The sequence below is a fragment of the Bombus vosnesenskii genome, unplaced genomic scaffold (assembly GCF_011952255.1).
Source record: "Bombus vosnesenskii isolate JDL3184/JDL3185 unplaced genomic scaffold, Bvos_JDL3184-5_v1.1 scf7180000013264, whole genome shotgun sequence".
Taxonomy (NCBI): domain Eukaryota; kingdom Metazoa; phylum Arthropoda; class Insecta; order Hymenoptera; family Apidae; genus Bombus; species Bombus vosnesenskii.
Window position 1 is genome coordinate 11,028,429 of NW_022882924.1, and position 23,369 is coordinate 11,051,797.

Genomic DNA, 23,369 nt, shown 5'->3' on the forward strand with positions numbered 1-23,369 from the left:
GACGACATGTCGAAGAGCAGTTCAACAGCGAACGAACTAGGACTGGCAAACGTAGGCGGGGTGTTCGTAGTTCTGATGGGCGGTATGGGCATCGCTTGCGTGATCGCGGTATGCGAGTTCGTCTGGAAAAGCCGGAAGGTCGCCATTGAGGAACGGGTGAGTGAGGTCAGATAGCACGTCGAAGAGGGCGTGATCGCGCCTGAAGTAACGTCGTCCAACACGCACCTCGATCCCGATGCGATCTACCCCGATATACCGCGCGAATACATCAGTTGATGTTCGCGTGATGGTGGAGTTCCTCTTTAATGGTCACGGTGCACCCACAAAACCACTCGGGTCTGATCGGCTTCTCGCTGTGATCGATGGAATCACGACGTGTCAGAGGGAAAAACTAGTTACAGACTCGCGAAGCGTCTTTGTTCTTGAAACGATTCGCCATTATAATTGTTTGGGGTTCTAATTAGAGATACGGTTGATTGATATCATGGCGTTAATTCGCTCTTTCCGTCCTCGTCTGTCTTCCATTTCCTTAGTCGTCTTTTACTTTGAAGAAATATAGGACGCGAGATAAGTGAAAAGATATTGGGGCGTAAAGCGTCTTTGTTCTTGGGAGAGTAATTATTCACAAACTTTGGTAAACGGAAGTTACGACGCTAATTTGGTATTCCAAGTTTCCACTTGTTTTTACGATGCGTTGCTTGACTTCGTTTCTTTAGTCGATTTTAGCGGATTTTAGTTGTTGTTCGATCGACATCAATTTATTTCAAAGCGAGACTTCACTGTCCGTTTGGTACTAGCAATGTTTGAATTGTGATAGTTTCGATTCGGGGAAATGGGAATTCAGGAGTGGATGTAGAAATGAAATGGGAGAGAAGAGAGTGTATTGTTATGAAACACGAGAGTGTAGTTTATTTTTATGAAATAAAAATACAATTTCACGTGTTAAATAGGTTGCGAAGATTTCGACTAGAATGACCAGTCACCGTGATATTTTAATAGTCAATTCCCATGGTAATCCACTAAATGAATTTCATTGAATGTTGATTGCTGATTCACGAACGCGGATATATTCGGAAAAATGTTTGTTCCGCATAAAGCGAAGAAAATTGATATATAAAACAAATCGAATAAAAATAAAATAGATATTGGAAGAGAACTGCATTAAAAATTCCATTTACGAATGTCAGTTTTATTATTTTACACTATTATTTATATCATAGATTATTATAGACATTTTATTATTATAGATATTATTTTTATATTATTTGCAAAACTAAATTTCCAGTTAGAATATTATACTATTATACATTGTTGTAACGATCACAAAAAATAAAATCGTTCTCATCAATAATTTTGTAATCAAGTTACATTCTGTTAGAAGAAAGCGGCTGTTCACACACGTTTGACAAATCGTGTGTGTACAAATAGAATAACAACGATCAACACAGCATCCTTTATGTCTTACCAATAGCTCATAAACAAAATTGAGAATGGAATTCATTGACGAGCGCGCGGTTTATGAGAAGCACGGGGCTACAATCGATGAATTTCGTTCACAAAAGAAAATTCCAGTGGGCTTAGCAATGAAATTAAAGCGCGGCTGGGAGAAACTCGAGCGGAAAGCTCGTACGAAGCTCGCGTGTCTACAATATGTATTTGAGCTGCCGTTTGCGTACGTTCAAGCGGTAAGCAAACAGGCAAGTATTTGAGAAGGGCTCGTCCACAAATACGGATATGCAGCTTTGCGCCAGTGACCTCGCGTACCCGAGAGCAAACAATTCCGTCAGCCAACAAACGTCTGGTATTGCTGTTCGCCTTCGGAGCCGCGCTACTTCAGACCGCAACAAAGTAGCCGCGATACTTGCTCGAGTTTGAAGATGCTAATCGTTTTACGTGGACGCGAATGTAGATCGAAGATTCCAATATCCCAAATTAACCATTTCCAAATCATATGTTCTTTTATACTCATTTCAACTTAACAATTAGTATAAATTGCAAAACAAGTACTTTACGACGATTCAACAAATATTTACAATGATGAACTGGTTTTCAAAAATCAACACTTAATGATATATTTAGTATGTCAAACATATTTAAAGATTTATCTTTAAATTATTTAGTTTTTAAGCTATTGAATAAAAAAGGTCCGTCTAGATTGATACAAAATTATTGTAATAAAAATTGAGTCAGTGGTGAACGAGCTACACGTTTTCTAAGCGTTTGAGTAGGGAAACGAATTTCTTTCTGTTATGAGAAGTTTTTGTATACTCCACACTGTACACAAACAGAATTTTGATACTTTTTTCAATTTACTTTAGAATTAGCATGACTTGCTGGAAGGGTCTGATTACGAAGGGAGCTGAAAAATTGTAGGGGAACTTTGTGGTAGATATTGAGGAAAAATGGCCTGTAACATCTCAAATATAGCTTAATTGAAGTGTGTCTCGAGGTTGTGTACTAGTACTTTATCAGAGTAATACTTGAGTAATACTTTATCTTTCAAATTATATCAACGAAATCCTCTTACAGTACCATTTAATTTTACCCAATAATGAAAGTTTCTGTATCTCCTATTTTTGTAATGCTGCAGCCTACCCCAGTTATAAATAATGAAACCTATAAATTAATTGAATTTAAGGACTTTAAAAATTGTAGAATTAACGAAGAATTTAACATTTATCTCTTATGAGAATTGGGGATTTTAATACTCTTCACACTGCATTTTCAATTCTTTTTTTTTCTTTGTCTAAAATTATTCTTGTTTTATTTTATTTTGATAAATCGTTTGTAAATTTCGCAATTACACTCTCAATAATCTTATCTTCGATAGAGTTCAATCTTTCAGTTCGACGACTATTTTATCGCGTTTTCCATTTTTCACCTACGACGTTCAGCGAACTTTAGTTTCTATCTATTTACGAGCAGTCCATTCGTTTCCAAGCGTCCCCAATCGGGCAACTGTCGTTACTCCCGCTCGAGTTAATTTTTCTTATCAAAAACAAAAATGCTTCGCGTGCACCGCGTCGATCCGACTAATCGATCTGATGTGCCACCTAACGCAATCTTACCCGAGCATTTTCGTGTTCTGTTTTAGAAGCAGAAATCCTCGGGGAAACCGATCTGCGAAGCTTTTACCGATCTACACTAGCGGGCGATCCTGTAGGGATTCGTTCGCGAACCAGAAACTAAAGTAATATAAAAACGAACGAAACAAAGATAGAAAGACAAAAATGAACGGAACAATAGAGAACGAACAGAAATACGAAACAGATTCCTATGCCCGAGAAAAGCGTATCTGACCCGACGGACCTAAGGAGGAACTCCACCACATCAGTGATCGAGAACTGTGTGAAACACTGACAGACACAAACTGTAGAAAGTTCAAACGAACGTATAATCAAAACGAAGGAGCAACGATCCTCGACCTTTCCAGTTCTTTTTTTTTCTCTTATCCCTTCGAGAACCGTAATCTCGACCGACAATCTAGCCGGAACGTTATCGGCGGAATACTACCCAATCAATTATTATCGGGTAACGTACGGTGTCGTTGGAATTTCATTAAGTAGAGAGAAAGGGAGAAAGGATGAAAAGAAGGGAAGAAAAAGAGAAAAAAAATGAAAGAACGAAAACGAGAGAAAGAAAAAAAAGAAGAAGGAACAGTCCAAAGGGAACGTTTGATTTAAAACGATCGTTTTCTTTTCGTCCGCAACATCCCTTAATGACAGAGCCGTGAAATGATGCAGATATTGAAATTGGAAAGGTTAACGCGTTTGCTATTTGCTCATATCAAAACCTTTTTAGATTAATTGACGACCGACTTGAAGCCTCGCAGCGAGAATGAACGATATCTCGCGCGATTGTTACATATAAAAGCTAGAACAAAAAGAGAATGGAATATATAAAAATACAAACGCGGTGTGATTTCTTTTTTTTCTGTTTCTAATGAATTCACTGCGATCGCGACTGAATCGTATGGTGAGGAGTAACGAACTGTTTACATGAACAATCACGATTTTATACCGACTAGATAATTAATGTATAGCGTCAAGTTACAAACGTTTTATTGTATGTACATATTGTGTAGCTCGAGGAGTGAATCGCTGTTCTATGTAGAGTCTGTAAGCTTCTTTTGTGAATTAAATAAAAAGAAAGATGAAAAATCCGTCTTCTGAATATAATCGAATATAATCGAATAATGATATGATAAAATTTTTATTCCACCGATAGAAGCTTGCAGATTCTACATATTTGAGAAGAAATTCAATTATGCGATAGAAGATTCTATATGTCTCGATTCGTATAAACTTGTATGATATGAAATGAGAAAAAAAAGAAAAAAGAAATAATGAGAACAGTGATCGCAATCGAAACGTAGGTGTTAAAGAATGAATCACATGTACGGTTCGAAAGGACACGCGCACGATGTGTGACAGTTTAGTATGACATTGTTAGTTGTGTCGCAATGTTTCTTGCCTCTCTTTCTCTCCCGCCATGGATACGCAGGAGGTGAGCAACTTTTCTTTTCTACTATGTATCTGCTACTCGTTGTGTCATAGCACTTGTCGATTGACAGACCGTAGAGCATGAGATATTTCTTTCCGAATAGCTGCCTTTTTTTGTCGTTCGGTATACCGCAATGTTGGAAATGGAATTATTAAACGAACTTTTACGGAGGAAGGAAATATTTATAAGAATCCTTCGGTTTATTCATCTTTTGGGTTTTTCAAAGTTTAAACATTGTTTTATTTGTTGGATAAATATATATACATATACATATACACACACATATATATATATATATATATATATATATATATATATACACAGAAAAGTTTACAAGAAACTAAAATAAATGTATTGAAAAATTGTTTCCATTTTCATCATTGTTATTTTCTTGTTATTAATTAAACAGGGTAAAACAAAAAAATAATTCTTGTAACGCAGTATGGTGTGAGTAATTTTCTTAGTTTTATGTTCGTCTCCTTTGCGAATTGAATTTTTTAATACTTTATTTTCCTTATTTACAGCTTGTGGATACCGTTTTATATGAAAATTTATTAAAAACAAAGCAGATTGTTATAAATTATTTGTTGAACATCGCACGAATAATTATAAGACACAAACTGGTTTACTATGTGTGCTTGATTCCTTGTATTTTTTCCTTCACGTACACACAGCTTCTATGAAATAATTGATTATTAATTAAGGTTGCATGCATATATCCAACAGAATTGTTTATCTCGAGAAAGTCAGCTTTGTGCCATGACGCGTCGCATAAACCCAACAATTTTAAAAGAGCAATATGCTTGATGTCCTCATCAAGATGTCTAACTCAAAGTTTCTATTCTACTGCAGGGTCTTTAAACTTGTTTTCTCATTCTTGTAACTACTTCAGCTAATATCATTGGATCGTATCCCATGAACCCAAAAATCTTAAGGAAGCGATATGCTTTATAGTCCTTTGTAAAATGTCTGGGTTAGAATTCCTATCTTATCGTAGAGTCTGTAAACTTGTTTACTTACAGGTATTCCTCATAAGATACTGAACTTCGAATCTTCAATTGGTATTGTTGAAATACAAACAGTCTATAGGAGTTTTGGTTAAGTTAATTTGTTTTTTTGAGAATGTACTTTATTTTAATTTGTTTCGTGTTTATCCTGTTTTACATAACAAATACAGTGGTAATCCTCTTAGAACCCTCGCATAAACTTCAAAAACACAATTCTCGACAATTCTGGTTAATCATATTCTTCCTACGTATACATTTTCTAACCGAATTTGTATTATCTTAATATTAAAGCAGCACATGATCGTAAATGTATTTATCGTGTGAGATATAGAATCTAAATTAAAATTAAATTTATCGCAAACTATTACGATTACCTGTGACATAACGATACCAATCGAAATTGGAACGCCATGTTTCTAACTATTATAATTAGGAAAAAGCTAGTTTTGTCCAAAGTTCGTAGTCATTTATTTCAATAAAATATGTTATCTCTAAAAAAAGAACCTACTATAAACAAAATTATGTACATTTAAAAACATTCCCTTGAACGTATTCTTTGCCAACTTCTCTCACTCTGCTTCAAACAAACCCCATCACGAAGGCACCTACATACTAACAGCCCGCAATCACTCCAGGACAGCATACCGATAAAAAGTTATTACGCCAATAAAACTTCGTATCTCGACTATATCAAAACCAGGTTAAAATGTTTATGTGCATATTATACTATACGTACACGCGTCATCGCACTTGGCTGACGAAGCTTCGCATATCGCGAAGAGAGCACGATTAAAGGGATGCAGCGGATGTTTACTGGAACTTTCCAGAAGTCCATGTGCTCGGAGATGGCGAGCGAGTTGCGTTACGCGCTGGATTGCGGGAACGGGACAAAAAAGTCCGCGAAGAAGACACTGTGTAGTCGCGAGAGGCAGGAATCGAACCTATCGATCGTGTCCGAGGAGGGCAGGTATCCGGTATGCAACAAGTACAGACACTTCGTAGGGAAAGCGCCTTTGACCTGAAGCTACGAAGCTGAATCATCGTCGAAGGGAGAAGAGCAAGGTGCACGGGACTAATCGAACTCGCGACTCGATGAACTATAAAGGCAATCGACGAACGAGAGATACGACGAGAGAAGCAACGAGGCGCGAACTAAAAGTTTAGCGCGAGATGAAAACCATCCACCTTCTCCAGTTGCTTTATCCCCCCCCCCCTCTCTCTCTCGCCCTCTCTCTCTTTCTCTCTTTCTCTCTTTCTATGTGTGTATGTGTATAAGTCTGGTTCTTTCTTTCTTTTTTTTTCTTCCATTTTTTCGTTCTTTGTCTGTAGAAGTGACGCGAACGAACGAACATGGCAGTACTTCGACTAGCACTTTATACAGTGTACAGTGTACAGTCATTCAGTCGTTAATTGGAGCTCACTGGAATTTATCGTGCCGTGCGGAAGACAACGATGCACGCTGTTTGAGCGGAAAGATTAACGAGCAGTCTCGAGATCCTTTGTTTTTCGTTGCGCCACTCGTGGCAAAAGAGGGTGGCCGTCGTGAAACGAAACCCAGCCTAAGCGGTCGCGGCGTGAGCTGTCGCCGCGAAAGTCTAATCCTTAATTGTCGCTGTCTCTGCGATTTTATATGTGTATGAAGACCACATGAAAAATATATGATAAGTCCATTTTCGTTGATTTTCCAACTTTTATGAAACTTGGTAGCTAAAAAGATGTATTTTAATATGAAATATTAGTTGCAGAACCCGCGTTACTTATTACGTGACGAAAAATATTAGCTTTGTTCTTATGTAACTTTAGCTTAATTGATACTATTCTACACAAGTAATATTTTTAAATTTTTGTTAACGTCGTAGAGCGCGATGGAAACACATATGTAATCCTAAAATCAAATACAAACACAGTTTTAATCCGGGATTACTTGACAACTAACTGATTTTTAAAATTGTTCTTTTCTGCACAACGGAAAAAGTATTACATCATATTTTTCATATCTGTAAGCTTCATATACACATGGCGCAATAAGGAATAGGGATGATTGTGGATACGATTAATTTTATTAAAATTATAACTGAATATATGTTCATGAATAGTTGCCAACGATATATTAATTTTTAAACAAAATTTGTCGTTTAAAATTGGTTATTTATAACTTTTTATTCTAATCCGAATTTATAGTAGAGTGAAATAATTTAATCCTATAATGGTATTTCCATATTTTATCAATTTTGTTAAAATGCTTCGAAGCCTCGAATGTATTTAATATCAATAGACTAATATCAGAAACGAGTAGCGGATACAGGAAACGGCAATAATTATTGCCCATGCCCGTATATTTCTCGAATATATTAGAAAGCAATTTATGAATTCACTCCCACATAACTTAATTAAATATTGAAATTAAATGATCAAATATGCGATGTCTTCCGCACGATATGTTACAATACAAATGACAAACTTTTTGAAGAACGTATGCATGTCAAGAACGATCGAAAAAAGAGAGAAAGAACAAAAACTGTGGATTTTGTAATTGATGCATATAAAACGTTACTTGAACAGCGAAGGAAAACGTCATGAAATCCAATTCACTCCATTATTATGGACTATGTCGTTCATTTTTAAAGAAAGTATCTACATTCGTGATCACTTGAGAAAAATATCACAAGATAATTAACACTGTACAAATTCTGTCTCTGTCTGTTCGGTGACGTTTGGATACATTCGTTTAGTGTACATAATCATAATCATCGTTAAGATTACGAACTAAACTAAACGTATCTATTCTATGGTATTGTATCATAGAACGTTCATGGGGAAAAATCTGTTCATACGACTTCTAAAAGTATGTCTTCGTTTAAGTATCATTTCGATGCTGTAAGATAACGTGTCCATTGGTGCAAACATTGTATGTAGATGTTTTATCGAGTGTAGACAGAATAAGCGATTTTACATTTTTATGTTATATTCTAGATATGCTAGGAAAGTGACACGATTAAGGAATGCAAATTTTTAGCAAATTTTATTTGAAATAGAAAATTGTTAATTATTTAACAACGAAAAGCTTTTTTCTTATGCAGCTTATACCCTGGATTTTGAAAAAGCGTAAATTTTTCAGATGCGTCACTCCTCTAGCAAATCGACGATATATTCCGGCTCGTTGTTTCGCTAACGAATTTCTCGACCTCGTTATCATGTATCGCAGGATTTCATTGATCTATCTGTATCTGACTTCGGATATTCATTGATTCAATCGTATACGGCATTAATCCTTTGAAATCTAGGGCAGATTCATGTGTATTAATTGAAAGTTATTACACATATTGCGAACAGTATAGGTCAGAGCTGCTGATAAAATAATAAAATCAGAATACAATACTTACTGTTTAAATATTCTCAACATACTTTGTACATTTTATAGCAATCTGAATTTAGATTTCTAATTATTCTTCAAAAAATTATCTCAACTAAGTATTCAATTATTAATTGAATTATTAAACGCAGTACGAAGTATCACATGTATCTAAATAATTCTTAAATCCTCTTTAAATCTTACAATACTTTCTAAACGTTTCACACCTCGTGAATTCGTTATAATATTAAATATTAAATTTCCTTTAGAACGTGTCGCATTTATTTGATTTTAGACCTAGCAAATTCGAATAATCTTTCAAAAAACTAACTCGACTGAAAATTCAATTAAATCTCCTTCAGATCGAGACAGATTTCAGTAGCCAGTCGCGGCATTGCAATGTTCCTTTTTTAAGCGTCCAACGATTCCACGGATTAAACTGGTTAACAGAGTTAATGGAAAGCCTGTTTGCAGCTGGTACATCGCCGTTCATGAACGCCCTGGACTGAGCAGTATTAATTTCCGTCTTCCGCCTCTCCTAAGGCGTAAACACGCACGAATATCGTACATGCACGGATGCTGGCTTAGCCTCTCTGGAATGATCAATTTCCGGATGCAGATAGATCAGTGGAATGAGATTAGCGGCGAAATTTGGGCGTTGATAATATTTCTGCCTCACCGCCATGCACCATTTTTTAGAACGACGTATATATGCGACAATCGCGACTTTTTATTTTTATTTTTCTTTCTTGTTCTTTGTATATTTTTTGTTCTTTTTTTTATCGTCGACTCGTTCATCCATCGATGTGTGTACACCAAATCGAATCGTTTTTAAAATTCGTACAAAAGATGCGATACAAACCCGCATGGACGACATATTCTCACACGAGTACATACATGCGAATAAATCGTGAATTATACACGTACTTGTAAATATTATCTGTATTGCGTACATTGCGTTTGCATCGTACCGAATTTAAGAGCCAATTGATTATACTTCTTACATAAAGTGTACTACGAGCATCATATTAAACGTGAATAAAACTCATCGTCTGTAAATTCTCAGTGGGTGTGTTTTGTTTATTACTTTGTCTACCAGGTTTGATTTATTTATCATTTAGAGAACCTAGAAGAATGAACTTCGTATGCACGACCTTTTGCAACTTTTCAGAAGAATTTTTGTATTGAGATCTTAATTCATATAGACAATAAACAAGTAAAACACTGATTGATTCTACTAACATTAATTGTTTAGCTTCTGCAACATTAAATCTAATTAATAATTTATAATATAAGATATATTATATGTACAAAACGAAAAATTCGTCTGCATTAAAAACTACTGACATTTGTGCTATATGATTAATTAAAACACATTCTTCTTCAAATTTAAAAACTTCACAACATTACCAGCGATTTAGTTCCACGATATCTCCATTTACCTTTAAAATTTCACTGATGGTATAGTCGAAAGATTCTCCTTCGTAAGGTTATTCAAACGTTCGTTTAGCGCGTCCTGTGATCGATCGTCAGGTGTCAGGTTCTTCCGGTTTCAATTGAGAAAATTATTCCACGCATAATGTACTTAACCCACGCCATAATCTCCTCGTTGATTACGTCGGAGAAGTTCTACTTTACCACGTAATTGGTCCTCGAGAAGTTGTACTTTTACATCAATTGCCATAGCCCTCACTCTTCGTTCTTTTGATTAGAGAACTAAATCCCAAACCGCTAACGTAACTAATTCACTAATGTATCCAAGTTCCATGGCTTTTACCTTCTCTTTGCTTCCTAGGACGCTAACGGAGCTATTTAATTTACTTTGCTATCTCTTTGCCGGTTGTACCTTCTTTCTCTCTTTTCTTCGGTATGTCTTCTTTTCCTGCCTCGCTCGCTGCGTATCTCTGCCTTTTGTACAATTAATCAGTCATCTTTTTCTTGATGTTCTTCGTTCGAAAGTTCGTTTTTAAACGTTTTGCTGCGTACGTTCAGGGGTTGATTAATTGTCTTGAAAATTAGGGCGAGAGAAGAATGAGAGAAATAGATTAAGGAAGTAAATGAGGTTGTGAATCTCTTTAGATAAGATAATAAACTCCATAGAGTAACTTTTTCTAGTTCTATTGTTCTAGATAGAAAGAAAGTTATTGGAAACTCTGGAAGAAAGGATTAAATATAGATACTTTAAATTGGAAAAATAGAAAACAAGAAATAATGAGATAACGTATCATTTTAATTCTTTCAGAAAAGAATCATTTTAATCTTTTAATCTCGGTAGTTTCATTATTAAGGAAATCATTTGAAATTTGCTATATCTATAACAATTCGAGGTATATAATATTCATTACATTAAATACTACATCTTATGAATGTCCTTACCTAAAAATCATAAGACAGGGATCTTTTAATCGAATAATCCTCTTCGTTTTGTCTCCAATACATTCTATCTTAAAGGATAACAGACAAACATTTGACGTTTCCATATAAAAAATGCTCGAGATTTCTGACCTAAAAATATCGATTCACTTCGTCGAATTGCCATCCACAGTGCGAATATAAAAAGGATTTTGTGCCATTTTGTCGTTTGAAGAAAGCCACTGTAGAAACCGTGTTTTGTCTGAAAAGACACTTTTTCCGGAAGAAGCCGAACACGCTATCAAAAGTAACAACAGTTTGTCTCGTCGTTACATCGCGTTCGCGTCACGTACCGGTTTATTTTTACGGTGAATTTAACTACATCTCGCTGTACACTGTTTATTATGGTGTCGTCGTCAGAAAATTCTTTAACTTTTCACCCTGGAGCTCCGTTTCCATTGAAGAAACAATGTTAATGTGATATCAACGTGTAAACGTAATTTCGACTGAGTGGAATAGACTGTCTCGAACGTAATAAAAATTCTGAAATATCTGCTGCGCGATGTACATATTAATAATCACAATCAATCTTTCACCTAATAAAAAATCTGTCTCGCTAAAGAAAGAAATTTGTCTTCCTTTTTTAAAATTATTCTTTTAAAATTATATATTCTTACAGTGGTAATTAAAAATCTAAATTGTAACAAGATTTTGAAGCATTCTTTATAGTTTTTAAGCGAAGTTAAAGCGTTCTTTATCTTCTATTCTCAGGAATCCACTCGTAACTAGACGACTCGGCCAATGTCACAAACTTTTCTGTTTTAATAATACTTTTTGCAAACTTTCTAACACTAAACGGCTAAACGCAGAATTGCCATGAAAAGAGGCTTGCGCGTAACCATTTTGTTATAAGTTTCATTATAATAATATACTATTTTATTATTAATAATAGACGCACAATTTTCCTAATGTCTTCGCAAAAAAGAAATAATGCGTCAAAATTGAAAACCATTTACTTAGTTAATAATTGCGTTTACGCACCATGTAGCGTGGAAGAAACAAAATTGCAACACTTCTGTCCAAAAGATGCCTACTTGAGAAAATGGCAGCGTTGTGTCTAACAATAAATTAAGTTGGAGCTCTAGATGCCCGCCATATTAGAGTGAAATACACAAACGAAATCCAAGTGGCTTGGAAGGGAGTTCGCGTGTGCGCAGTGAAATGGCTGGTAGGAACCGGCGTTCGGAATTAGAGTGCATGCTGTGAGTTTCGTTCTGAAAAGCACGTATATCAAACTTGTGTTCCAGGTAACCAGCCGTGTGTAATCGTAATTTCAGGTGAGTTTCCTTTTCCTGTCACGCTCGTTGTATGGACAGCCACATTGTCCTGCCCGTTTAACCTCTGACCTCTTCTGCTTTAACTTTCGTTCGAGAATGTAACGTACAGCGTACCATGCTTCCACCACGTAGCGTGTCTTCGATTCAATAACTTTTAATTCACTTTTCCAATTTACTTTGATGGTATACACATGTGTTCAACATAACAGTAATGCAATAACGACGCCGATAACTCAATAATTTCGCTCTTTTAACAATGTTTCAGAAGTATTTGATAGCATCTAAGTACGTAGAGTTATTGTACGTTATTGTATTCGTATATTGGATGGATGTTTCTGAATTAAGCCTAAGGCGGATAAAAATATCCATTAATGGAGAAAGACACAAATTCCTAGAAAGATCAGACATAGTTTAGGAAGATCAATTTTTTATAATAGGCACGAAGGAAACGTGGCATGAGTGATGAAATGTTTGATTTGAAATCAAACATTTGATGATGATGGCATGAGTGATGAAATGTAGGAATGAAATTTAAACTGAATCAAAAGATATAAATGCTTCTAAATATTGAGGTATATTACCAAGTATCGAAAACTTGAAATGTAACAAAGTCGCTTAATATATCAACTGCATCTAAAATATCGGAACTCTTTCTTAAGAGCTGTATATTTTTTTCATGATAGATATTTTTGGTTTGAGATGAGTAATAATTTTATAATAATTTTATAATTAAACAGTATTTTTATAGCAAAATAATATATTTTTTCACATCATTGCCCATTGTTTTGTTTATCTTTCATTCTGTTGAATCATGTAGAAATGAAAGCGCAACAATTACGTCAGTAGAATTACTTAGAATCTTGTAACGAAGTTTCCGGTGATTATATTGATGCAGTGTATGGCCAGTACATTTCTATGCCAAATCTTTATTAGTTTATCTCTACATGAGAAAAAAAAAGATGCACTTATATCACTTTCTCACTGAGCTCTTCTTATAAAAATATCTTAATAGAACTCAAGAGAAAGTCGAAAGAATTTTCGGAACGAAGTATTACGTGAAATGAAATTTCATAGAAATATGCGACATCGAGCGTGCAGGCCGATTCCCTTGAAAACTGCAGCCGATGGCGATTCGATGGAAACTATGTCACACCGCTTTAAGCGACAAGCGTTAGTGACGACGACGCCCGGCGTCTAAATATAACGGGCGTCGTAACACGGCACTCGAAGATTTTCATGTGTTTTTCAAGCGATTACGGCCGGCTGGATATGGCACATTGACACGGAACGAGCGTCGCGACGCGCTGTGACGGATTATTCTGTGGATGTTTGCGTACAATGACGCTACGCGAAATGACCATGGCGATGAATGAATGGATAAAAAAGAATGCGACGGAGCACATGCGTTTGGCAAGGTGACAATAGCATGACGCTCCGCAATAGCATCGCGTGTTCCATCCGCGCCGCGATGTTTCGTGACGAGAAAATACGCAAAAATCATCTCCGCTAAAATTATCTCGTCGCAAATGTCGAGTGACGTTCCCGTTTTTGTCGATGGTGGCGGTTCGAATCGAAATTAATATGTAAATGTGCGTGTGTAATGTAATATGTGATTTCCGATATGTAATGTGTAAATTAATATGTAGGATTACCATTAACTCTACCATTAACTCTAAAAGCTCTGTCTTTTCTCCAGTTTACCATAGGTATTCCGCTAAAACGAAAAGCTCGTACCAGGAATATCAAATATCCAATAATACAGATTTTTCCATTAAAGTTTAACTTTAACCAAAATTTGTCCAAAATTCCTATGAACTCTTCGATTTACAATTCTTCATTTTATGAACACCACGAAATACAATTTCTACTTTGTCATTTTACTTGTCTAATACTATACAAATATTCATTAGTCTAAAGCTTGGGAAAGAAAGTTATCAAGCATCCAATAATTTGTATTTCCCAACCGAAAAAGCCAGACGTGGAAGAAAGTCGATCTTAGAGCGTCGAGGGAGGATCTGACAGATCCTTTGATAGCTTCAAATAAATAGGCGAGCTGAATATTGGGGGATTGATTTTAGACGGTTCTAAATATTTACGCGAGCTCGAGAATTGAAGCGTGTATACGCTTCCCTGCTGGTTTACAGTACGTCGGATAGTTAAGTGCTCGTTCGAATCCCAACGGTCTGCTCCAGCCGTTGAAACGGGTGTACCATGGTCTTATTGCAAATAAATTCGCGTCAGTCCGGTTGGTCTGGCTGTCTTTGAAGCTAATCGCATCTTCATGGACCAGGCTTTCATGCCGACGATTTCAGTTAATCCCTGTTGTTTTGTTGAGAATGTTTATCGTTTAAATTCGCTCTGAATCGCCACAATGTTGTCCCGAACGAAGAACAACAGCGTGATTCTGTTTCACAAATATGCAATTTTTATTATGTTTTAATGGTTTCTGCTTACTCGAACAAGATTTGATTAATTTAAATTGTTTCTATTAAAATTCTATTTTCCATTCTGTTTCTATTAAATTGTTTCGAACGAATGATATACGATACAAATTAAACTATTGCCTAAATGAATTGTTTTTTCGGCATACATAGTACGACAATATATTTTTATAGAAAGTATTGGAAATTATATCGTGTTATAAAATGTTTCACGAAAATGTTCAACTGCCTAAATATTTCATGTTCACGTGTGCATAATATGGAATACGTATTATATATTATATTATATACATTATTTTATGTCTAGCTTATAAATGACACGTCTATCCAATTCTGATCTTATAAACACCAGTTAGGAGTATAAAAATACTATATTGCAAATCGTTAGAAGAAGATTGTCTTGTTTCATTTTTAACGCAGAATACGTCGCTATCGTATTGTAAAGAATGACCACAAGATGCTGGACAAGTGTCTTTTATTGATCATCTTTTCCTGCGTTCTGGGATCCTGCAAAGGCGCGAGTGTTAACGTAGGTGAGGAAACTTGCGTGATTATGCGGAACAGTCAGTTGGACATGGAAATGTTTCTAACTAGAGAATAAATCTTATTTCAAGTTTAAACCAAATTAATGCCCTGGAGTCTCGTTCCCTCAAGTTATTTCTCGTGCTCGAACCCATGACTGAAGCCGTCACTGTTTCCAGCTCACATTCCGCAAATATTAATAGAACACTGCCGCGTCCAAAGTCACACGTGTCTTCACATAATTCTTTTAGGAGGATTGTTCGACACTAACGATGGCCTTCAACGCGCCTTCGAAACCTCTATAAAGAGAGTGAACGAACAACGGCACATGAGCGATGCATTTCCAAATGTCTTTTTCGTGGCAAAATCCAACGAGATTGATACGGATCCGTTCAATGTGTCGCAAATAGGTACAGTTATCATTGGAAATACGTTCTCTCTCTTATGCAAAGGTCACAGTGGCAACTAATCATATTTTTATACGATTAAATATTTGCAGCTTTCTTCCAACTCACGAATTTTTCAGAAATATTTTATCGAATAAATTATTTGGAGCATTAAAATAGTATAAAATATATGACATTGAAAAAGAGGAGATAAATATCACATAAAATTTTAATTATTCCAAATTCATCAATATATCTTCGGCAAAGTATTAATAATTCCCAGAGTAAATACTTTTTAAAAAGTAAAATCAAATTTAAGTCAATGTTAAATAACTTCGTATCTTTATATTCCTTTGTGTATAAATAAATAAGAGATTTTCGTTTGTGTTTTGTGACTTTTGTATAATATTCTATACAGCTCGACTTGCTCATTAATTCAAGAATTTCTTCTAAAATATTCAGTATGCGAATTGACGACTGAGGGGGTGGCTGCCATTTTCGGTCCGAACAATAGATTTACCTCGGGGCACGTGCAGAGTATGTGTGATACCATGGAAGTGCCGCATATTTATGGCAGATGGGAACCCTCTCAAATTCGTGGCATAGGAGTAAACTTATTTCCATATGCAGAAACTCTCTCTATGGTACGTAGAACACAAGAACCTTTTATGTTTTTTCGGCTTACATATTTATTATTTATTTCATAGATTTTTATGAAATCACATTTCGGTAACATGCACCGCAATATCGATTGGTGTACTTATATGTATATTTTAAGAACACTTTGATAAGGTCTTTTTGGTTGAATACAATTATTGAAAATAAATATAGTTCCTTAAAAACTTAGTTTTTAGAATATTTATTTATTAGTATTTAGAATCGATGTTGTAATCGAAGGTAATATTCCGCCAGGTCTTCAATAAAATCATAATTGATTTTGAATGGAAGATTTTCGCAATATTGTACGCAGACACCGACAGTTTGTTTCGTACACACCGATTGTTGGAACATTTAGATATAAAGGCGCATACGATCTTTTTATACAACTTAGGAACTGGACCGAGTTACAGGTGCATATTTCAAATGAAATTCGTAAATCGCATTTGAATCCTCTTAGTTATAAAAATTAATAGGTGGCTACATTTTACAGAAAAGTGATGCGAGAGATCAAAGACGAGGAGATTGAGAACATTCTTATCGATTGTTCGATTCATATATTAGAAGAGGTATTGAAACAGGCACAGCAAGTGGGAATTATGTCGGAGAAGAACAGAATAATAGTAACTTCCTTGGTAAAATAATTTCTTCCTTATCTAATACATTGTACAACTAATTCCAAAAAATATTCTTAGATATTATGTGACGTAAATAATTTCACGATCAACTTAGTTTCTTTTATATAGAGCCCTTTTATATACATACCTTTTTGGTTATATAAAATTTTATGTACTCAGATGTTACATCTGTAATCTCACGTTTATTTATTTCTCACTACGATATGCTAACAGTCTACTTCTAAAGATTATTACCCTTTAATTATTAGGTTACAATGTGAAACTAGAACCAATTACGATTTTTTTTCTTACAAACAAGTAAGACAAAGTTTATATAATATTGATACATAAATTGCGGAGACTTCATAAAAAAATATCGTATATTTATGAATACATTATACAGGCTAAAGTTCCTTCCAGGATCTTCAGACGATCGATCTAGAACCATACCAATACTCAGGAGTGAATTTCACCGGGGTACGTTTAATCGATCCCGAAAGTCCACTCGTAACGAGCGTTGTGGAGATGCATAAATACGAATGGGGTTTGGACGATCCTAGCAAACTGCGCGTTGAACCCGCGCTCATGTACGACGCTGTACAGCTTTTCGCCAGAGCTTTCAAACGCTTGAGAGACACCATTAAAGCCAATGTGAAAACATTACCTTGCGATGGTACAGTGAGCTGGGAGCACGGATTTAGTCTGAATAATTTTATGCGAGTCGTAAGTTCATTGCACCGATAAAATAAATATTTAATTACTATTAACCAACGATGTGCCTATATCCAATACGAAATTTCACATTTGAAATTATCATGGATTCATTTCAGAGCGAAATGGAAGGTCTGACTGGTTTGATCAAATTCGACACCGCTGGATTTCGTAGTAATTTCCAGCTGGATATAGTGAGAGTGACGGAAAACGGACTAAAGAAAATCGGAATATGGAACAGTACGAATGACGTGGAATGGCTATTGGAAGCTCGTCCTCAGAAATCTGAAGAAGAGTTGAGCTTGCAGAACAAAACGTTCCTCATCTTAATTGCAATCGTGCGTAAAAATACAAAATTACGTTTTTGAATCTTATTCGTGGGATCTTTGATCGAAATGCGAAATTATCGCCATTATAGAATAGTCGAATATCACAAGAGAAACAATTTTTAAGATATGTATATCTATTGAGACGAGAGAAATAATTTTTAATATTTTCCAAATTGAACATGACGGATATAATAGAAATAATAGATTTTTAATTATAATCAGAAATTAACGAAATTATACAAAAACCTAAAATCACGTGAAGGCAATAATTCATAATACTTTTAATATCCTTTGGATTGATAATAAGACAAATAACAGATCATTAATTGAAATGGAAAATTATTTATATTATTGAATAATGCAACATCGTACAAAGGAAATAATATACAGTCCTTTTATTATGCTTCGAATGAGAAATAATAAACCTTTAATTAAAATATACAATTATTAATATCACTAAATAATCTTATGTCATGCAAATTAATATGCCTCGAATGAGAAATGATACAAAATATGTTTACTTTAAATGTCCCTTTTATCACTCATAAATATAATCTTTCATTCTTACAGAATCATCCCTATGGGATGTTAAAACAGTCGGCCGATATGATGACAGGAAATGATCGCTATGAAGGGTTCGGTATCGATATTATTCAAGAATTGAGCAAAATGTTGGGTTTTAATTACACGTTCGAGGTTCAAAGAGACAATGTGTATGGATCATACTCTAAGAAATTGAACAAATGGACAGGAATGCTTGGGAAAATAATCGCCGGTGTTAGTAACGTTTAAATGGAAATGCATAGTATTGTTAAATGAAATGAAAGCAAAATTAAAATATGATGTCCATTAAAATCGTGTTGCAGGAAGCTGATCTGGCAATTACAGACTTAACTATAACTGCAGAGAGAGAAGGGGCGGTGGACTTTACGATGCCTTTTATGAATTTAGGTATATCTTTGAGATCATGCGAAATTTATGTGAAACGTTTTTGTACTCTTTATGTTAAACTTTCAAAAGGAACGAAGATAGAGATAAAGTTCAAAGTATCTCGGATAATATGGAATTTCGGTTAAACGGGATTCGTATAATCAAGATTCCACTACAAAACTGACATCAGAGTATTTGTTATTCGATTCGAGCAAAGAGATATTAAATGAGCCTATCACAGGGAAAACTAATCAGTTTCTTTTCTTAAAAGTTGTTTTACCTTATTATCATAATAATTATGACTCATTCTTTAGAAACAAAATGATTAACCTTGATGCAGTTAATCAATTGGTGTCCTGGTTATAATTCTGGTTTCACTTGTTCCTACAGGAATAAGTATTCTGTATCGAAAACCAACGAAGACGCCGCCCAGTTTGTTTTCCTTCTTATCGCCATTTTCGACCGGAGTTTGGTGGTATTTAATTGGAGCTTATATATTCGTGTCTGTGGTACTATTCATTATCGGTAGGATATGCCCTGCAGAGTGGAATAATCCATATCCTTGCATCGAGGAACCAGAGGTGCTTGAGAATCAGTTTACCTTTAAAAATTCCTTATGGTTCACCATTGGTAGTCTTATGCAGCAGGGTTCCGAGATTGCACCCATGTGAGTGGTATTTTCTAATATTTTTTTTATTCTTATATTCGTATATTATATTATTCTTTAATTTTCTCCTTTTTGTTCTTGTATTATATCAAACAAAATATTAGTAATATTAAGATAATATTTATCGTTGGTATTATTATTTTACTATTTCTATCTTTTTTTTATTAAAAAAATCATTTTATCATTTTATATTTAATTAATGAAAGTTTGCTCGCAATCAACATACATTTCTATGATATTAATGTAAAATTTCTGCAATTGCACAGAGGATTTTCGACAAGAATGATGGCCACTTCATGGTGGTTCTTCTGTTTGATCATCGCCAATTGCTATACTGCCAATTTAGCCGCGTTCTTAACCGTCGAGACAATAGTATCACCCTTCTCAAACGTCGAAGAATTAGCAAGGAAAAAAGCAATTAAATACGGCGCTAAAATAGGAGGATCTACGTTCATGTTCTTCCAAGTAAGTGTCCAACTGAATACGTAACATTCTTTATATATTTGATAACGTAACGTGAAGAACAGTAAAAATTGATGAAACGGTTGTCAGTAGCAACAAATTTTACAGGATGATTACAGGCTACCGATGTACTTGTTTCAAATGTAAGAGATGTTTATGTTTTGATCAATTTTACCGCCTGATTTTATCCAGATGTTTCATTTAACTATCATTAACTGTCTCTCTGTAAATTTGTATTGTTAACGAATCATTCCAGACATTTCTCGTTTAATACGTATCCAACAGTAGAGTATGAGTTCATAAGATGAAGAAACATTTTATAAATTCTGACGGTTATAGTACCCTAAATATAATAGTTGCAATAGCTTGCCTATTTATTGTAAAACGTACAAATCTTGTTCATTAAAACCACGCTGTGATATCACAAACATTTTAATCCCGTTCGATGCAATGCTTAAATAGATAATATAGAATCGAGTGAAATTAATACATTATTCCCCTGTAATATTATTTACATTCAGGTTGAAATTAATTTATAGACCTCCATTGATATTAACAATTTTCTGGAGGAGTGATATATTTATATTTATGATAAATTTAAAATTTATGATATATTAAAAAAAACTACCTACCTAAAACTACCTACCAAAAATTGACTGTAAAAATAAACTATATATTTGCTAAGATGGGAGTTCGGTAATTACAGAATCGAATTATATTATATTAACAAAACTGATTTTAATAGTAAGGGATACATATAAATAATATTTTATTCCGAATCAAAATTCAAAGATGCAAGATAAATAATCGAGTTTTTCTTGTTAAATAATCGAGTAACCTCATAATAACTTTTCTACTTCAAATCGATTTTCTAGAGAATTTACTTTCCTTATATTTTTATAATATAGGAAAGAATAATAAATAATTTCTCTTGAAGACTTTATTTTGAAGCATGTCACTCTTTTAGCAGACTGATAATATGAAAGATCATTAATAATTAATATAATTGGAAACGTAACAAATTTTCATAACTGAGAACTCAATATAACATATTGATTTCCTCATTGTTCGCATAAATTACTCTGAATGACAGATTATCGGAAAATGTAACATTAATTTCTCTATCTCTATCAAACCGCTCATTAACCGATCAAAACGAAAACAAGCGTTAGGCAAATGAAACTTGCAGTTATTCATTCTAACTCAGATTTTTATAAGAATTATGCATTCCAAGGATTCCAACTATTCAACATACAAGGAGATGTACAAATACATGACGGAAAACGCTGCAGAAGTATTGCCTTCTAACAATGATGCTGGGTTGACAAAGGTGCTCAGAGAAGATTACGCGTTTCTAATGGAATCCAGCTCAATAGAATACATCACTGAAAGGTACTGCAACGTGACTCAGATCGGTGGACTCCTTGATGCAAAGGGTTATGGGATTGCTATGAAAAAGGGTAAGATCTTAAATGACACTTACGACTTGTCAAATAATACATAATAATAATACGCAAACCTAACGACTTCAGTAGTCACACAACAATACTATTTTACAAATAGTTAGGAATAGATAAATTTCATTCACCGGTTATATTACGACTTTAGTTAAGTTATTAATTTATTCAAGTATATTTAATTATTAATTATTGATTATCAAATATAATTGAATTTGGTTTGAATGTGATAGTCAAACAAATGTTAGTTGGCACATTAATTTGGTTGCAAGGCTACGACGATTGAAAATTGAACATAAATTAATTTAGAGTTCAAATGGTGATTACAATTGTATTTTATAACGAAAAATGTACGACAGTTAATATTTCGATTTAGCTTGAATAGAATATTTTTATTGTTTTGCTGTATTTCTAGAAATTTAATAATGTCTAAAATTCTTTGTAACTAATGATATGTGTACTAATTCTTCTGCGTCAATCACAATATATAATTGAATTACTGCCGGGAATATTATTTATATAAAAATGAAATTTGTATACTGATTCATAGGATCGCCATATCGTCATCCATTAAATACTGCCGTATTAAAAATGCAACAAAGCGGCTTGATAACAGAATTGAAGAAAAAATGGTGGACGCAGAAACGTGGGGGTGGAACATGTCGAGTACGTATAGATAAATGTTCCAATAAAATAAGATAAGAACGAAGTCGAGAAATAAATTATGCGCAAACGTATGAATTTTATATGATGATATGCGAATGATACGTAGGAAGACGGTGGTCAGAGCGCCGCGGAGGAACTGGATCTCGACAATGTGGGTGGCGTATTCCTAGTATTGACTGTAGGCGTTGCTGCCTCCTTCTTTTATACTGTATTCGAGTTAATCTGGGAAGTTGGCTGTACATCCTTACGCGAAGACGTAAGTACAATAAAATCAATCTGATTCGATTATTGATCGGTTTTACTAAATTAGATAAATGTACTTCAGGTTTCCTTTAAAGAAGAACTAATGGCTGAACTGAAGTTTATTATAAAATGTGATAATTCGCCTAAACCAGTGAGAAGAAGAAAAGGATCATCAAATAGAAGTGGAGAAGATAGTACTAGAGGTTGTACACCCCCGTATGGATTTATACCAGTGATTAAAACTTCCAACTCTGATGATAAATAAGATATGTGATAAAACAATATAGTAAATGTGTTACACACGTTGTACTAATATATTATTATTATGTTAATATATTAAGTAATGAGAAATAATGTTACAAAAATATAAAAGCGAATGAAGGAATTGAAGCATGACGAAATCGCAGTTAACTCTCTCATAGATCATAAGTTACGATGTATCTGAGACATATAATGACTTTAACTTGTGCTTAATATAGAATAATAAACAAAAAATATAAATATATATATATAATAATACTAATTTTTGCATAGAAGTTATACATATACATAAAAAATGTTTAATTTTACAGTTTATAATAATTAAATCAAATGTAAAAATGTAAATATTGTTCTATGATTTGTTCTGTGATCCTGAGCTTCGAAAGTCAAATATTAATTCAAGCTCCCAGAGATAGAAAGCTTTTAAGTTGAAAATACTCATAGCTTCCGATTTGACTTTTAACTTCTA

General features: G+C 34.3%; 2 protein-coding genes across 8 annotated transcripts in view; both read left to right on the top strand.

The window, feature by feature from the left end:
- Positions 1–6,727, top strand: part of LOC117235595 (glutamate receptor ionotropic, kainate 2) — a 291,570-nt gene extending 284,843 nt beyond the window's left edge. For 2 of the 5 annotated variants that reach the window (XM_033497806.1, XM_033497796.1), the window contains exons 17-18: positions 1–156; positions 6,338–6,727. In XM_033497806.1, the coding sequence (XP_033353697.1) occupies positions 1–156; positions 6,338–6,532 (351 nt within the window). In that variant the 3' untranslated portion in view covers positions 6,533–6,727. Of the gene's footprint in view, positions 158–3,094; positions 4,507–6,335 lie in introns of all 5 variants that reach the window. The other 3 variants (XM_033497789.1, XM_033497781.1, XM_033497815.1) reach the window with 2 other exon arrangements.
- LOC117235620 (glutamate receptor ionotropic, kainate 2-like) lies at positions 32–23,162 on the top strand. 3 transcript variants are annotated; one of them, XM_033497826.1, is made up of 16 exons: positions 32–156; positions 15,413–15,525; positions 15,766–15,924; positions 16,363–16,544; positions 16,813–16,970; positions 17,051–17,192; positions 17,595–17,897; positions 18,005–18,223; positions 18,785–18,991; positions 19,081–19,165; positions 19,535–19,811; positions 20,078–20,276; positions 21,508–21,733; positions 22,281–22,396; positions 22,503–22,652; positions 22,722–22,904. In XM_033497826.1, the coding sequence occupies exons 2-16, from the start codon at positions 15,450–15,452 to the stop codon at positions 22,902–22,904; spliced, it is 2,682 nt and encodes an 893-aa protein (XP_033353717.1). In that variant the 5' UTR covers positions 32–156; positions 15,413–15,449. The 3 variants fall into 3 exon arrangements, with proteins under 3 accessions (XP_033353717.1, XP_033353728.1, XP_033353736.1); XM_033497837.1 differs by lacking the exon at positions 32–156 and adding an exon at positions 12,190–12,551 and having other exon boundaries at positions 22,722–23,162; XM_033497845.1 differs by lacking the exons at positions 32–156; positions 15,413–15,525; positions 15,766–15,924; positions 16,813–16,970 and having other exon boundaries at positions 16,410–16,544; positions 22,722–23,162.
- The last annotated feature ends 207 nt before the right edge of the window (positions 23,163–23,369 follow it).

Coding starts and splice junctions, on each gene's coding strand:
- LOC117235620 (XM_033497826.1), top strand. CDS start 15,450: ATGCTGGACAAGTGTCTTTTATTGATCATCTTTTCCTGCGTTCTGGGA. Junction 16,971..17,050: donor GGAACTGGACCGAGTTACAG/GTGCATATTTCA, acceptor TACATTTTACAG/AAAAGTGATGCGAGAGATCA. Junction 17,193..17,594: donor GAATAATAGTAACTTCCTTG/GTAAAATAATTT, acceptor AGTTCCTTCCAG/GATCTTCAGACGATCGATCT.